We start from the raw sequence: 18,654 nt of genomic DNA, 5'->3' as shown, positions 1-18,654 counted from the left end.
GACCAAATCAAAGAAGCAAAAATGCATTCTCGGAATGAGTGGATTTTCCGAGTTCCTGGGATAATCCTCTGGAGACACCTCACTCCTCAGGATATCAGCATAAGATCAACATAGGTTATGCATCTATTCTAGATGCTTCTAATCCTTATGCTTCACGTGCAAGGTTTCCAGTATTCTTTGACGGTACAGAGTACTGCTAGTCAGTTGGAAATGAACAGGATTCAGGGAAGAATTTCAACTTTTTTTTTTTTTTTTTAAAGGCGTAAGTTCATCAATAGACCCAAACTACCTGTGACTACAGATAGAGAGCAGAAGTCTTAAAGGTGAAATTATATGCAAGGAGGAGGGGCATTAAGAGACTGCCTTAGAAACATTGGCTGCAGAGTAATGTTCTAATAACTGCGTTTAAATTGTTAATAATTTTAGTGTAGGTGAAATTCTCTTGCCCTCAATGAGATTTTTCCCGTGTTTTTTTAGTTTAAATCTCTACTGCTATTACAACTTGCTACAAGAAGTTTTTATTTTTTTGAATTATTGAGTGAAGGGAATCTTTCCGTATCATTAAAGGAATTTCTCAAGGAGTAACATTTGCATGGTCATACATGGGAGCTCAGAGACCTTAAGGAGTCACACGAATCAGTATTTTATCGCAGAAGTGATTAAACTTGGCCAAATACATTTCTCTGTATATTGAACAAAATCTGTTGGCCAAATTAAACTTGATGTTAGTATTAGGACTTACCAGAACAATATATCTGTCTGTAAATGCGTAGACAGATATGATCTTAATTACTAAGTTTCTAGAATGAGAACCTATTATCCTTCTGCTTATTTGATACAAAATAAACCTACTACCTAAAGAACCAGTTAATAAGCATTACAGAAAGGGGAATGGGTGTGCCTGCTATCCTCAATGATCTATAAATAGTAATGATTTAGACTGCTATAAATATGACTTCCAATAGTCCTGGCCTTCAAAAACCAACCAACACCCATATTATCTTATAACTACGATTCTTCACATGGGAGTGGGAGATCCACTTTCTATAATTCTTCATGACCATTTCATTCAGAACATCAGCAATGATCAATACAGGTCATGAATTTGCCCAGGTACTTCTGTTTCTCATGCTTCCCTAAAATTGGTGAAATACCTGAGTATAGAAGGTTATCAGTGGTTTGGATAAAATAACTGGATGTGGGAATCAGATCAAAAAGATACACTCTAAAATATCAAAATGGTATCCTTTAATGACTCTGAAAGCAGCAGCTCTAGGCAGAATGCTATCTCTGATCAGTGCTCTGATTCATCCCAATCACTAAAGGTTTTTTTGGTTGGTAAAGGAAAACTCCTGTACAGAAACTATTAAGTTATATTTACTTTAGTTCTGTCCCTGTTGTGAGGGGGCAAGCCAAATTCAACAGCCTCAATCCCTTTTAGAATGAGGTAGGATTTTTCAAAAACCAAACCAAACGATAATCAAAGCAATACTCCAAATGCCTTCCAACTTCCTGTGGTGCACTATTAAAGAATACCACTACTACTGGGGGCAGAATCCTGTATAAAATGAATGTATCTTAAGGAGGCTTCTTCCAATACCTTTGATACAATTCCCTAGAAGGAGAGAGTATCTACTTATGTTTGGGATACAATCAGAAATGACACACGAAATGTCAGCAGCTTGGATACATGCATATATTTAATTATGAAACAATTCATCAACAACAAAAACAATGAGGAAAATTCACGAGACCTCAGTGCTGTGGAAGAGAATGGGACATCAAGTCAAAATGACATAGCAACTGGCCCAGAAGGCTGCATGATTAGTGAAGCTAAGGCAAAGCTGACTAGGATAGAATTATATGCTCTTGAAAAGGAGAATGGCTGGAGAAGTATCCACTCATTTGACTGCTTGGAAGCAGGCAGCCTTAGTGTACGCTGCATGGAATGGAGGTGAAGGGCCAGGGAAGGGAGAGAGAGGAGAGGGAGAAGAGCAATATAGAATCCAGGGTAAGCAGGTGGAAGAGATTGAGATAGAATTACAAAGAGATGACGCTAAGGCCTTTTGTTTCCTCTGCAGCCTAAGATAAACCTGTTCCAGGTCTTTAAGTATGTCAGTCAAATTCAGTGATCACAGGAATAGCACTAGGCACCGAAGGAATGGTGGAGGAAGCGGTTTACAAAACTAAAAGGATAACACGGTTACTACTCTCAAGGAGCTTACAACCTACATGGGGAGACAGGTTCCACACACAAAGCTACTATAAAACATATTTACAAAGCAACATAAATACAAATAAATATACATATGAATAAACAATATATGAAAGCTAAAAGGTACTATGTCAATAATTGTTCAGAAGTCCCTAGGTCAGTCAAAGAAGGCGTTCTGAAGGAAAAAAATGTGGACTTTGAGTATAATGTTAGTGGAGAGTAGGGCATGTGCAAAGGCATAGGAGTGGAAGCAAATATGTCATGTCCAGTAAGCAGATTAGCTTGACTACAATAGAAAGTCTAAATAGGTCTTCTTAAGAAGTGTGTGTGATGAAACAGTAGGAGTCTATTTGGTGAAAGACACTGACTTACTAATGGTAGGTCTGGTCCCTAAAACAAAATGAACAGGGAAAGATGTTTTCTCTAGGTAATGATAGTAAGTGGCTACAGGTCCAGGAGCAACTCCACTGCTTTCAAAATTTTGTAGTTACTCTAAGACAGAGAAACTAGTAATGGGATGATGGAGAAGTATTCAGCATCCTTGAGCAGTTCAAGTAGAAGGAACCACTATCTGCAACACATCTTATGACGTGGCAAGTGAAAAAATTCAATGAAATCCCAAGACTGAGGATCTATGGTCAAAAGGCCAGCTGGATCCCAGTAATCTCAAGTGCTCAAGCAGAAGGTCCTAGACCATTGTTACTAATTCTTGGTGGGGAGTAGATTGTATATGCTTATAAAAGAATTTATTTTTGAACTACCATGACAATCAGCTTTGATCCTAACATTTTAGAAATTAAAATAGAAGGATGAGAAGAGCCCTAATCTATAGGGAATGCTCACGTCCCTGAAGAAGGACAGGTCAATAAGGGCCCAAATTCTCCCCTGGTCTTTAAGTGGAAAGGCAAAACATCACACCTTGAAAAGAGGCTTTTCTCAGCCAAAGCAAGTAAGACCTCTTTCTTTAAGCCTATTTATCTGAAGCTGTTCCAGGAAGGAAAAAAGAGTCCAGGCCAGATGTTCAGCAGCAGCCAGAGTCGGACCCCATGTCACGAGAGCTCCGCTGGGAGGCACTGGGTCCCACTGACGTTGAAATACACTGCTGGGGGCCAATCTTGATGCCATTTGCCTGTAGAAGAAAAGAGGCAGTAGTTCCCACCTCAGTGTGAAAGTTAAGTGGGAGAAAGGAGAGGGGTAAAAGGAGAAATCATTAATCACGTTTTCTAGAAGTAGATATGGCCTTGGCAAGTAACCATGCACTCTAGCCAGACTGCTGTGGAACAGTAATCTGTGACAGTGAAGATGAGATGACCAGCTCTGGTATTATCGATGACCAGAAGTGGCTTTCGTGCCCATTTTTAAAGTGACTGTTATACTTAAGTTTCAAAGCTATGTGCAGAATCAGGATGTGATTAGGTTAAGAGTAAGAGGAGGTAAAAGAGAAGTGGCAGCATATTAGCATATAATCCCTTTTTCTGTTTTGACCCCAAATTTGCTTTACAGAAATGGCCGCGCTGAGCAATTAAGAATCACACTTCCCCAAGCTCTGGAATAGTAAAAAACTGAGGTTGAAAAGAAAATCTCCCATAACGTATAAACCTTTTAGATCACCAATTAATAATCTCTTTAAGCATTCTGGGTCTCAGACTTGAGAAAAAACGAAAAGGATGACAGGTTTCTGTGTACCTACATAAAAAAAAAAAAAATCAAGTATGAATTGGCATAGCTTCAAATAGTATCATGTTAGATAGGAAGTGCTTACATTCTAGGGAGCTTCCTATCCTGTTTAAGACAAAGCAAAGTTCATTGTCAGACCCCCACCCTATCTCACCTCATTGTGGACATCAAATAAACCCTGCTGGATCTTCCTATATATTTCTTTGGCTGTGTTAATGAAGGCCTAAAGGAAACATAAACCATAGTATTAGGCTCAAGTTTAGGTAGAGAGATTAAGAAAAGAGAATACAAATATTATTCCTATTTGGATTTCAAAGGTGAATTAGGAAATATTAGGAGAATGGAGTAAAAATACAGATGGTCCCCCAAAGGCCCTGTAAAAGCCATTGAGAGTAGTTTCAAAAAGAAAAAGGGGATTCTATGGTATTTTGGTACTGACACACGATATACCTAGGGTTCCTAGGCTGGTACCCTCTGCAAATAAAACAAACATGCTCTCTTCTCAGTTAGTTACTGAAGATACAGTCAGTATCAGGCTTACGAATGACTAAAGTAGAATCCATTAGTTCTACTGATTTACAAATAACAGTAGTGTCAATCCACACTTACCAATTAATGCTACCTAATATAAAAGTAAAGCCTTAGGAATCAAGGAAAAAGAAATGGAAAAATTCCCTTAAAGGGAGACATATGGTCACTATGACCATAAGACATCCTTTTCTTACCCATGTCTTATAAGGGAAGAGAATTCTGAATTAAAGGACAAAGATATGGTATAATCTCTGAAAACTTTCCCTACTTTTTCCCAAATAGTACCTCTTCAACATTGCAGGCTGTTTTGGCTGACGTTTCCATGAATATAAGTCCATGCTCCCGAGCAAAGGCCTCTCCCTCTTCTCTCTTCACATCCCTACGGGATTCTAAGTCACTGCAAGAGATTAATTGGGAAGAAAACTAAAAAAAGATCCAAGTGAAAGAAGAAACTCTTGTTCTAAAAGAATCCCATAGCTGTTTCAACTGCCAGTTAATCCATAAAGAATGTAGATCCTGCATGATGTTCCTCGTATAGGGTTACTGATTTCTGTAGCCTCTTGGAAAATATTCTTCAGATCAGATTCTTGACAGCTGCTGCATGGTTGAGGATAATACCTTACTCTTATTACAGACAAAAAGGTTTATAAGAGGTTAGGCAAGCCCCCTAGTTACTCAAGGTCTATGCCTTATGCTGCTTTTTTGAATGAGATCCAGTTAAAGCAAAGGAAAGAAGAGGAAAGGGAAATTCCAGTTACTGGAAAGTAGAAAAGTCATAGATGTCAAATCCCATAGTGATAGGTATCTTCCTCTTTACTAGAATCAATCTACAAGAAAGAAGAGAGAGAGCCAGGAATAGGGAGAACACAGTTGCCTTAACACACACTAGTCTCATTATTAATGTGTATAATAAGTAGCAGCCTGCCACCAGGGAAATGAGGGATTCAGAGAAAATGATATGGATAAAATTAGGTGATACTGGGCTTCCCTGGTGGCGCAGTGGTTGAGAGTCCGCCTGCCGATGCAGGGGACACGGGTTCGTGCCCCGGTCCGGGAAGATCCCACATGCCGCGGAGCGGCTGAGCCCGTAAGCCATGGCCGCTGAGCCTGTGCGTCCGGAGCCTGTGCTCCACAACGGGAGAGGCCACAACAGTGAGAGGCCCGCGTATCGGAAAAAAAAAAAAAAAATTAGGTGATACTGAGGATGTGAAGACAGAGCCAAGGAATGAGAAAAAATAAAGTGGCATGGAAAGACTTTATGCAAGACAAGATAAAAGGCTGCAGAATAAGGCAATGGTGAACTGCCTGATTTTCATTTTTCTAATAGGAAATTTTCATTTGGGAGGATTCCAGTTTTTCACCATAAAAAAAAAAAATCAAGGAGTAAGTCCATTAGAGAACAACAAACCTACAAAATGTAGATTTATTATTCATCAGCTCTGTGAAGACCAGGGAAGAACTAACCCTTAATGGCAACAGTCCAAAATTTGTACCTCTAGCCCAGACACACCTCTAAGCCCCAGATCAGTTTGTCCATTTGTCTGTTCTTCATTTCCACTCTGATGTGTAAAAGGCACCTCAGAAGTACATCAAAATGAAATGTCCTGATTCTGTCCCAAGCTTCCACATCTCCATAAATGGCACAAGCCAAAAACCAAGACATTATTAACACCTTTTCCTCCTTCACTCCAAATACCCTATGCACCCCAAAGCGAGGTACTCCAAAATGTACCTTAAAATCATACTTTTCTCTCTCTGCGTCATCGACCTAGTCTAATCCACCACTCTCTCACTTGGACTGCTGCTGCTAAGATCCACGTCAACCCTTGCTCCCCTCCAGGGTGATCTTTTAAAACCTGATCAAGCTACTTCTCTGCTTAAAACTCTTAAATGCTTCCTACTGTGTTTAGAATAAAATCCAAACTCCTCTCTCAGATCAGTAAGTGCCATGATGAGATCTGGCCCCTGCCTTCTTTTCCAACTTCATCTTGCACCATTCCCCTCTGATTTAGTCCAACCATACCAGGGTTCTTTCAACATTTTAAACTTATCGAGCTTCTTTCCAGTTTAAGGCTTTCACACAGCTTTTTACCCCTATTTGATACTTTTTAAAATCTTTGCCCACTGAACTCTTGCACATCCTCCAGATTCCAGCTTAAATTACAACTCTAAATCAAAAATAAGTACCCTGGTACTCTTTTTTATAGTGCCCTTTTTCTTCCCCTTCGCTGCATTTATCATAATTTATAATCAGATACAAATCATTTTATATTCAATAACTATGTCCCCATTGACGGTAAGCTCCATGGGAATGGGGGCAGGGCTTTGTTTTCACCTTGCACACTCAGGGTCTGGCACAATGTCTAAGACATAACAGGTTTTCCATAAATTGGTTGAACCAATAAATGAGTACAATTAGTCTGTGGCCACAGTTCTCAAACGATGCACCTTAGGCACTACTACAAACTCACAAGGGTGCCACAGGTTACTTTAAATATTCAAGGGAAACACAGCAACACTCAACATCAGAACACCAAATAAATTACAAGCTTGATATAACTGGCAATGTCACCATCAGATCCTGACAGATTCCATTCAACATTTGCACATCTTTGCGAAGCTGACTTTTTGGCAGTTGCTGTGACAAAAAGCAAACCCTGCACTAAAATCAATTTGGAACGGAGAGTGGTAGTGTCCAATATTGATTCCAAGGTTTCAGAAGCTGTGCTGTCATGGTTATTTAAGAATGAAATAGAAAATTATTTTTCTTTTAATTTATGTTTTTCATTTTTCAGTTAGTTGTTATGACAAAAATACTTGTTATCTTGTTTAGATTTATTTAATAACAAAACTATTAGGTATGTCTTTTGGCCTATGGGTGCCTTAGAAAATTTATTGAGAATAACAAGTGTTGGTGAGGATGTGGAGAAACTGGAACCCTTGTGCATTGTTGGTAGTAATGTTAAATGGTGTAGCCACTATGGAAAACAATACAGCGGTACCTCAAAAAATCAAACAGAATTTCCATAAGATCCAGCAATTCCACTTCTGGGTATATACTCTAAAGAATTGAAAGCAGGGACCCAAACAGATATCTGTACACCCATGTTGACAAGAAGCATTATTCACAATAGCCAAAAGGAAGAAGCAACTGAAGTGTACATCAATGGATGAATAAACAAAATGTGGTAAATACATACAATGGACTACTATCCACCCTTAAAAGGGAAGGAAAGTCTAACACATGCTACAATATGGATAAATTTTGCAGACGTTATGCTAAATGAAATAAGCCAGTAATAAGAAGACAACTATTGTATGATTCCACTTATATGTGGTGCCTAGAATAGTCAACTTTATTGAGACAGGAAGTAGAATGGTGGTTGCTAGGGGCTGGTGGGATGGGGAATGTGGAGTTACTGTTTATGGTAACAGAGTCTCAGTCGGGGAAGATGAAAACGTTCTGGAGATGAATGGTGGTGATGGTTACAGAACAATGTAAATATACTTAATGCCACAGAACTATCTACTTAAAAATGGTTAAAATGGTAAATTTTATGTTACGTGTATATATGTGTATATATATATGTTTTTGTTTTTGTTTTTGTTTTTTGCGGTACGCGGGCCTCTCACTGTTGTGGCCTCTCCTGTTGCGGAGCACAGGCTCTGGACGCGCAGGCTCAGCAGCCATGGCTCACGGGACCAGCCGCTCCGCGGCATGTGGGATCTTCCCAGACCGGGTCACAAACCCGTGTCCCCTGCATTGGCAGGCGGACTCTCAACCACTGCGCCACCAGGGAAGCCCTGTTATGTATATTTTAACCACAATAATTTTTTTTTTTTTTAACTGAGACACTAAATGTACCTAAACTAAAAAAGTTTAGGGCCCAAATGATCCGATGTCCACAGAGTACCTAGATGACTCCTGGTATTTATTATTTATACAAATAAAATTTTACCTCTTATTCCCAATCAGCATGATAACCATGTTGGAGCTAGAGTGCTGCCGGGCATCCTCTAACCATGAGGTCAAGTGGTTGAAGGTTTCACGCCTACAGCAGAAAAGTTTAGAAAGTGGGTCAAAGGCTTATTTCAAAACGCCAAAGCAATTCCAAATGTATGGGAAAAGGGGGAACATTATATGTGTAAAGAAAAATATTAGAGAGGCCTTTCCTCTTTAGCATTCTAACTAGATTCAGTAGATAAAAAAGATATTGAGAACAGAGGAAAGAATCTGCCTCTCACCCACCAGATGTTACTCACCTTGTAATGTCGTACACCAGCAGTGCTCCGGCTGCTCCCCTGTAGTAGGAACGGGTGATAGAACGGAAGGATTCTTGTCCAGCCTTTTCCATCAACATGACAACAAAAAGAATCCCAACAAAACCAGGTTATTTCCAGAGAAATTACTTGATCAAATGCCACTCTAACACAAAGGACTTAATTTTACAAAAGAACTTCTATTAAGAAAAGAGGGGCTTCCCTGTGGCGCAGTGGTTGAGAGTCCGCCTGCCGATGCAGGGGACACGGGTTCGTGCCCCAGTCTGGGAAGATCCCACATGCCGCGGAGCGGCTGGGCCCGTGAGCCATGGCCGCTGAGCCTGCGCGTCCGGAGGCTGTGCTCCGCAACGGGAGAGGCCACAACAGTGAGAGGCCCGCGTACAGCAAAAAAAAAAAGAAAAAAAAGAAGAAAAGAGAATTAGGGAAAAGGAAACCTGACTGCCCAGGGAGAAGTCCAGGTGGGAAATCAATATTTTTCAATGACAGTGCAATGGATATTTTGGGTGGGTCAACTCTTCCTATGAGACTGTCCATCAAATTGCTAAATGTTTAGCATCGCTGGCTCCCCGTTGCAATGCTAGTAGTGCCCCACAGTGTGACAATCAAAGACATTCCCATACATTTCCCAATATCCCCTAGGAAAGAACTGGAAATAGAAATAGAAACTCAGAGTATTTTCAATCCCATATGATGCTGAACATATCACATTAACCTTTCTTTTCTGTTTCTATTCCTTTATCTATAAAAAGGAAAATTATCTTAGAATGCCAATGCCCTGTCTAATGGAAGTTTCCTTTTGATGGATCAATGTAGAAAATTAGATACAAAACACTTAAATTGGGCATATGCTGATTAACCTTTAGTGTTCCACTAATAAAGGCAGGACTACCAAGATGTCCCTTGCTGGGATCTTGTCATGGCAAACAGGAATAACAAATAGGGAAAGAAGCCCAGGGCCCAGGACAGAGTTTTCCTAAAACAAACCCAACTGTTTATACTCTAATCTCATTTCCAACTGGGGCCAAGATATTAGGTTTTATTTATAACTGAGCAATTTATTAATTCCCCCATATACTGGATACTTTTGGTTTCCTGATGGAAGAAGTTTTGGGGGTTTTTTTGGGTTTTCATTAAAGGAAGCAAAATCATCTAAATATGAATACCCTGAGCACTGAATCTATCCTATAGGAAAAGTTTTCACATTCTTGAAATTCTTTATCCTCATATTCCAACATACAGTTTAGGAAGGAAGACTACTGTTCATAATTTAAAGATAGGAAAACTAAGATGTGGAAAATAAATAGCTTTTTCATAGTATAATAACAGTAACAGTAATGATACTAATTATATCACAAATGGGAAAAATTAGGCTCAAAGGACAGTTCAGTAACGGGCCAAAAGTTATAAACTCTATATATGTTGAATCCATAATTTAAACTTAGGAGCTTAAGCCACATAGCACAGGGAGATCAGTTGGGTGCTTTGTGACCACCTAGAGGGGTGGGATAGGGAGGGTGGGAGGGAGGGAGACGCAAGAGGGAAGAGGAATATATGTATGTATAACTGATTCATTTTGTTATAAAGCAGAAACTAACACAACATTGTAAAGCAATTATACTCCAATAAAGATGTTTAAAAAATAAATAAATAAACTTAGGAGCTTAGTACTTCATAGCACAAAAGTTTGTTTTCTTAGACATTATTTCATATAACCTAAACCCAGGTTTGAAGGTGAGAAGAGTGTTCCAGTACACTAATTCTAACGTTACTTTTCCAACAATACAAGAATCTCTTACTATAAGAATCACACAAATGGGACCTCCCTGGTGGTCCAGTGGTAAGGAATCTGCCTTCCAATGCAGGGGACATGGGTCCGATCCCTGGTCGGGGAACTAAGATCCCACATGCCGTGTGGCAACTAAGCCCATGCACCTCAATGAGAGACCCCGTGTGCCGCAAACTACAGAGCCCACGCACCCTAGAGCCCACGCACCACAACTAGAGAGAGAAAACCCACAGGCCACAACCAGAAAGAAGCCCGCACGCCACAACAAAAGATCCCGCATGCTGCAGTGAAGATCCCTCATGTCACAACTAAGACCCGACACAGCCAAAAATAAATAATAAATAAATATAAAAATATATATTTAAAAAAAGGAATCATACAAATGTTTTAATGAGTTGCATACCTATTAGAACAACAAAATCCAAAAATAATTTTAAAGAAGTTTGTTGGTAATATTAACAAAACTTTAAGATTTAAAACATGCTTTTTCCCTCCAAGAGTTCACTTAAATTTTATTTATCCTCTAATGGTTTTATGTCTTAAATTATTTGATTCCTGTTTTGCTTGTTTTCTTTTTTTTTTTTTGCTGTACACGGGCCTCTCACTGCTGTGGCCTCTCCCGTTGAGGAGCACAGGCTCCGGACGCACAGGCTCAGCGGCCATGGCTCATGGGCCCAGCTGCTCCGTGGCATGTGGGATCTTCCCGGACTGGGGCACGAACCTGTGTCCCCTGCATCGGCAGGTGGACTCTCAACCACTGCGCCACCAGGGAAGCCCCCCTGTTTTGCTTTTATCTTACTTTTTCTCGTCTTCTGCTATGGTTCAAAGCTTCCTTCCTTGTGGCCTTCTAGGAACTAAAAGGGAAAGTCTGAGGGAGGCCTGTGTTATGGTTGAATCATATGGCAGCATTTAACTTTAGCAGATGAAAATACTTCCGGTGGGCCATCAGAAATGCTTTTTAAAATCAAATCACTTTAAATCTCAAATAAACAATCTAACCCTACACTTAAAACAACTAGAGAAAGAAGAACAAAGAAACCCAAAGTCAGTAGAAGGAAAGAAATCATAAAAATCAGAGCAGAAATAAATGAAATAGAAATGAAGAAAACAATAGCAAAGATCAATAAAACTAAAAGCTGGTTTTTTGAGAAGATAAACAAAATTGACAAACCCTTAACCACACTCATAAAGAAAAAAATGGAGAGGATGCAAATCAATAAAATTAGAAATGAAAAAGGAGAAATCACAACCGATACTGCCGAAATACAAAGGATTATAAGAGACTACTACAAACAATTATATGCCAATAAAATGGACAACCACAAAGAAATGGACAAATTCTTGGAAAGGTACAATTTTCCAAGACTGAACCAGAAAGAATTAGAAAATATAAACAGACCTACCACAAGTAATAAAATTGAAACCATAATTAAAAATATTCCAACAAACAAAAGTCCAGGGCCAGATGGCTTCACAGGCAAATCCTATCAAACATTTAGAGAGAAGAGCTAACACCCATCCTTCTCAAACCCTTCCAAAAAATTGCAGAGGGAGAAACACTCCCAAATTCATTCTACGAAGCCACCATCACCCTGATACCAAAACCAGAAAAAGATACCACAAAAAAAAGAAAATTATAGACCAATATCACTGATGAACATAGATGCAAAAATCCTCAACAAAATACTAGCAAACAGGATTCAACAATACATTAAAAGGATCATACACCATGATCAAGTGGGATTTATCCCAGGGATGCAAGGATACTTCAATATATAGCAAATCAATCAATGTGATACACCACATTAACAAATTAAGGAATAAAAACCATCTGATCATCTCAATAGATGCAGAAAAAGCTTTCGACATAATTCAACACCTGTTTATGATAAACACTCTCCAGAAAATGGGCATAGAGGGAAACTACCTCAACATAATAAAGGCCACAAATGACAAACCCACAGCAAGCATCATACTCAATGGTGAAAAACTGAAAGCATTTCCACTAAGATCAGGAATAAGACAAGGATGCCCACTCTTGCCACTCTTATTCAACATACTTTTGGAAGTCCTAGCCACAGCAATCAGAGAAAAAAAAGAAATAAAAGGAATACAAATTGTAAAAGAAGAAGTAAAACTGACACTGTTTGCAGATGACATGATACTGTACATAGAAAATCCTAAAGACGCCACCAGAAAACTACTAGAACTAATCAATGAATTTGGTAAGGTTACAGGATACAAAATTAATGAACAGAAATCTCTGGCATTCCTACACACCAACAATGAAAAATCAGAAAGATAAATTAAGGAAACACTCCCATTTACCACTGCAATAAAAAGAATAAAATACCTAGGAATAAACTGCCTAAGGAGGTGAAAGATTTGTACTCAGAAAACTATAAAACACTGATGAAAGAAATCAAAGATGACATAGACAGATGGAGAGATATACCATGTTCTTGGATTGGAAGATTCAACATTGTGAAAATGCCTATACTACCCAAAGCAATCTACAGATTCAATGCAATCCCTATCAAACCACCAGTGGCATTCTTCACAGAATTAAAGAAAAATTTTTACAATTCGTATGGAAACACAAAAGACCTCGAATAGGCAAAGCAATCTTGAGAAAGAAAAATTGAGCTGGAGGAATCTGGCTTCCTGACTTCAAACTATACCACAAAGCTACAGTAATCAAGACAGTATGGTACTGGCACAAAAACAGAAATATAGATCAATGGTACAGGATAGAATGCCCAGAGATAAACCCACACACATATGGTCACCTAATTTACTACAAAGGAGGCAAGAACATACAATGGAGAAAAGACAGCCTCTTCAGTAAGTGGTGCTGGGAAAACTGGACAACTACATGTAAAACAATGAAATTAGAACACTACCTAACACCATACACAAAAATAAACTCAAAATGGATTAAAGGGCTTCCCTGGTGGCACAGTGGTTGAGAGTCCGCCTGCCGATGCAGGGGACATGGGTTCGTGTCCCGGTCCGGGAGGATCCCACAACAGTGAGAGGCCCACGTACCGAAAAAAAAAAAAAAAAAAAGGATTAAAAACCTCAATGTAAGACCAGACACTATGAAACTCTTAGAGGAAAACATAGGAAAAACACTCTTTGACATAAACCACGGCAAGATCTTTTTGACTCACCTCGTAGAGTAAAGGAAATAAAAACAAAAATAAACAAATGGGACCTAATGAAACAAAAGCTTTTGCACAGCAAAGGAAACCATGAACAAGACAAAAAGACAACCCTCAGAATGGGAGAAAATGTTTGCAAATGAACAATAGACAGAGGATTAATCTCCAAAATATACAAACAGCTCATGGAGCTCAATATCAAAAAAACAAACAATCCAATTAAAAAACGGGTGGAAGACCTAAATGGACATTTCACCAAGGAAGACATACAGATGGCCAAGAGGCACATGAAAAGATGCTCAACATCACTAATTACTAGAGAAATGCAGATCAACACTACAATGAGGTATCACCTCACACCAGTCAGAATGGCCATCATCAAAAAATCTAGAAACAATAAATGCTGGAAAGGGTGTGGTGAAAAGGGAACCCTCCTGCACTGTTGCTGGGAATGTGAATTGATACAACCACTATGGAGAACAGTATGAAGGTTTCTTAAAAAACTAAAAATAGAACTACCATATGACCCAGCAATCCCACTACTGGGCATATACCCTGAGAAAACTATAATTCAAAAAGAGACATGTCCCACAATGTTCATTGCAGCACTATTTACAATAGCCAGGAAATGGAACTAATCTAAATGTCCATCAACAGATGAATGGATAAAGAAGATGTGGCACATGTATACAATGGAATATTACTCAGCCATAAAAAGAAATGAAATTGAGTTATTTGTAGTGAGGTGGATGGACCTAGAGAGTGAAGTAAGTCAGAAAGAGAAGAACAAATACCGAATGCTAACACATATATATGGAATCTAAAAAAAAAAAAAGTGGTACTGATGAAACTAGTTGCAGGGCAGGAATAAAGATGTAGACATAGAGAATGGACTTGAGGACACAGGGAGTGGGAAGGGTAAGCTTGGACGAAGTGAGACGAGTGTATATATGTCATATATACACTACCAAATGTAAAACAGCTAGTGGGAAGCAGCCGCATAGCACAGGGAGATCAGCTCGGTGCTTTGTGAAGACCTAAAGGGGTGGGATAGTGAGGGTGGGAGGGAGATGCAAGAGGGCGTATGCATATGGCTGATTCACTTTGGTGTACAATAGAATCTAACACAGTATTGTGAAGCAATTATACTCCAATGAAGATATTAAAAAAAATCAAATCACTTTACTTCTTAATCTCAATCCAAGTTCCTGAACCAAAGTTTGTGAGCCAATAAGCTAGAAAGAGTGAGTAGTTCAATCTGGGTTGGTGTGCATCAGTCTGAGGTATCTTTGTCCATCCCCAGTAAAAAAAAAATCTGAAGCAGCAAAGAATTAAGATGGAGATAAAGAGAATTAACAGCTTTCTAATCTCCCCCAAATGGAAGCATCAGATTATATATAGTTTCAAGATATATAATCCATTCCTACAAAGTCAGATAGGCTCATTTCCTAAGAATCAAAATGCATTCCAAAGTAAAATACAAATGAATTTGGGATTTTTTTGGCCGTGCCACATGGCTTGTGGGATCTTAGTTCCCTGATCAGGGATTGAACCTGGGCCCTTGCAGTGAAAGCACAGAGTCCTAACCACTGGACTGCCAGGGAATTCCCCAACTTGGGATTATGTAATCAATATTTTTACTAGAGCAAACTCATATATTATTTGGGTAATTTAAAACAAAAAGATATGGCATTCAGAATTTGCAGCTGTAACAGATGGAAGTGAAAGCTTCCCTATCTCTTTGATTTCACTCTTCTACTACTCTGATCTCCACCATTAGCCCCACCATCATAGCCCTTTGCCCCTGCATCAGGACTAAAGTATTTTTGTTTCCTCTCACCGTATCCCAGATTTGCAGTTTGATTTGTTTTCCATCAATGTTGACCATACGGGCCCCAAACTCCACACCTGTCAGTGAAAACCGCGAGAAAGAATGAACAACAGCCATGTTGAATGAGAGGTTCATGCTTTTCCTCAATGTGCTAAAGACTCATCCTCTGTCTGCACTTAGTACCACTAAGCACATTACAGCTGCCTATTTGCTCCAATTCATTTTGTGCTCCTTGAAGTTTTACTTACCTTCTAGAATTAAAAACTGTGCTCTAGATAATGATCTTGGAAATATAACCAAAAAGCAGATATGGGGATAAAACTAATTAATAAATCAAGGAAAAGGTGAATAAAATTTTAGCATTATTATTTAATGCTTAAATGTTATTAGGTAATGTTTAAGTTTGTAACTTTTTTAAAAACTTATAAAAATTTTGAAAATATTTCCTAATATTTTCTCAAAGTCACTCTCTAGTCCTCTATATGAAACAATATTTCTTTTTGTAATTCTAGAATTTTTGTTTTAGAAAAGCACCTATCTAAGAAGTAGGTTCTCAAGAATGAAACATTTCAGGTCTCCAGTAATTCCCAGAGTTCACTGGAAAACAGCCTTCCTCCTAGGAGTTTGGAAACAGATAGTCTGATAAAGATTTTGGTTTACCTGGCGTTCAGCTTCTTTCAAGGTTATGTCAGGACAAAACTTAAAAATTGAAGATTACTTACATTAAAATTACTTGATGATAAGTCAAACAATTTGTCCTATTTTCTATTTTTATACAGTACTTTACTCCAGGACTTCTGATTTCCAAGTAAGAAAGAGCACTAATCTAGCTTCTGCTATTCAGTGGCCCCAGGCACAGTGTGACCAGAATCTCAACTCTAAAGTTCTGCAGTCAATAAGACAAATTAAGAAATTGCTTCTTACTACTCTGGACTGCTTCATCAAGAATAGTGATAGTTACTAAAAAAAAAAAGTCACTAATTTTGTTTTCTTTCTGGACAAGAAGAATGGAATTTCAGTGGGGAAGAATTAAAAAATAACACTTTTGTCCCCTTTTATGCAACTTCCTCTAATTACACAGAAACCTTCATATTTTGCACATATTTTCTACCTAACTGCCTTGTTTATCTTGGCACAGAAAACTGAATTCAGAAAGAAACACAGCCTATACTGGACTCTGGGAAAAACTTGATCACTTCATTCCTCTGTTTCGAAACTTGTTTTGAAACTTACTCCCATTACCTTCAGGTGTTTCAAAATTTCATCCCTAACATATTCTCTAGCCTTATTTCTTCCCACTCTCCACTTTAAATTCCATGCTCCAACCATATTAAATTACTTTCAGTTTTCCAAATGTAGCCTGATCTCTGTTATTCCTGAGGCTTTGCACATTTTATTCCTTCTTGCCCTGATCACTTTTCCCTCATCTCTACAACCCCTTTGCCTGGCAAACTCCTGCTCATTCTTCCATTTTCAGCCTCTCTTGATAGAGGTGGTACCTCTTTTCCCCTTTTGCAGTTGAAATTTACTTGTCATTATCTGCCCCCAGCCCCACCTCCTACACTGGACTTTCAATGTAGGCACAGTGTTTGCCTTGTTAAGCACTGTATCACTAGCACCTAGCACAGAGTAGTTGTGCACTTAATATTCATTTGCAAAAATATTTTCCTGTTGATACTATCCTCTAAATCCTTTTCTAACCTCATTAGGTATTTCTGAATAAGTCCTTTGGGATCAGTAGTAACTTAGACTTCCATAAGGTGTGACTTGGAAGTGGCAATATAGTAAGAATAGGAGCTAGGGATTTTATTCTGAAACTGCATCTGCATGGCAAGAAGACTAGTTTTACACATATATTTTTGGGGGGGCTGGAGTTATGGAGATTATGGGGAAAGGGTCGTTAAAGCCCCAGCAGGCCATGCCTTATCACAAATATGTGGAAGATGTTCATACTTCCCAGGATCACCAGTGTGTCTCTGAACTCTATCATTCTCTTTTCTTTAAAACAAAAGTTATTAGTTCCACGTACCTTTGAATTCTAAGTCTGGGACGGGTCTTCAATTTGCTTCCTCCTTTCCAACACACACACAAAATCTATATAGTAGTGATTACTTTGAAAAACACATGTGAGGTTCGCACTAATTTACTGCAAAGCAAGGCGAGTTTTTGAATAGTTATGTTTCCGTGGGATTTTCCACAGACATACAAATTGCATTTGGGAAAACAAATCCTACAGTAACTAATCCATACCTCACGCTCATCTCTAAATTTAAAGTTACCTTTCAATTACTTACTCCCCATTTGTCAGCATTTGATTAGTCACACTTCACTAAACATAACTTTTAAATAGTTCAAAAACAGGGAGAGGTAACTTTTTACTTCGAACACCAAAGGCTGCTAACTTTCCACTTTAGTTCGCCATATTTCATAACCTATTCTAGGACAGGTACATGCATTTACCTATTGTGAGGTCGTGGACAGGCTGGAACCTCTTGTCTGTAAACTGCAGGAGGAGACATGACTTCCCCACACCTGAAAGAAGAGAACGCGCGTTCTAGGAGTTACGCCGCCCGGGTACAGTCCAGTGTCGGGGCGTCCGGGACTCGGGAAGGGGAGCGGAGAGCCCGGAACCCTGAGCCCCCAGCCCCGAGTCCCGAGCCCCGCCCCCGGCCGCCCGCCCCGCCCCCGCTTCACTTAATCGCCCAGCCCACTGAATGAGCCCCGCCCCCAAGACCCGATTTCGGTGCTTCGAATCCCCGCCCCAGCTTGAGGGCTGTCGCCCCGGGTTACCTGTGTCCCCGATGATGATGTACTTGAAGAGATAAGCATAAGTCATGGTCCCGTTTCCTCTGGATTCCGGGTCCGCCCGACTTCTACAGCCCTTTACCTCCGGCCTCTCTAGCCACTCAGTCTATCGACCTCCGGCCCCTCTAGCCCAGATCACGTCTCTATTACTCTCCCTCGCAATCCCCTTTCGGTCGGAGCGACGGTAATACCCAGATACCAGCTCCAGGGCCGTCTGTAACACTCCTACCTGCCATTATCCCACCAAGCTCCAGGGGGAGATAGCTAGCCTTTCAGTGCTCTCGGCCTTCCCGGGCTGACTCGCAACAGCCCCACGGCGCTCCTTCCAATCAGCGGAGAGCGACGCACGTCGTTGCGGAAATGA

The 18,654-nt window shown here is 39.6% G+C and overlaps 1 protein-coding gene across 2 annotated transcripts; it reads right to left on the bottom strand.

Annotated features, from left to right (window-relative positions):
* Window positions 1-1,682: 1,682 nt before the first annotated feature.
* Window positions 1,683-18,514, bottom strand: RAB2B (RAB2B, member RAS oncogene family). Of its 2 annotated transcripts, none has more exons than XM_082648406.1 (8): window positions 18,276-18,514; window positions 17,946-18,017; window positions 15,495-15,562; window positions 8,687-8,769; window positions 8,383-8,475; window positions 4,709-4,820; window positions 4,047-4,115; window positions 1,683-3,901 (listed from the first exon to the last, which is right to left on the bottom strand). In XM_082648406.1, the coding sequence occupies exons 1-8, from the start codon at window positions 18,319-18,321 to the stop codon at window positions 3,842-3,844; spliced, it is 603 nt and encodes a 200-aa protein (XP_082504532.1). In that variant the 5' UTR covers window positions 18,322-18,514; the 3' UTR covers window positions 1,683-3,841. The 2 variants fall into 2 exon arrangements, with proteins under 2 accessions (XP_082504532.1, XP_082504531.1); XM_082648405.1 differs by having other exon boundaries at window positions 1,683-3,344.
* Window positions 18,515-18,654: the final 140 nt, after the last annotated feature.

Source organism: Grampus griseus (genome assembly GCF_964374135.1).
Source record: "Grampus griseus genome assembly, chromosome: 2".
NCBI lineage: Eukaryota > Metazoa > Chordata > Mammalia > Artiodactyla > Delphinidae > Grampus > Grampus griseus.
Note: the sequence above shows the minus strand (reverse complement) of the source record. Positions and strands in the feature narration are given on the sequence as shown.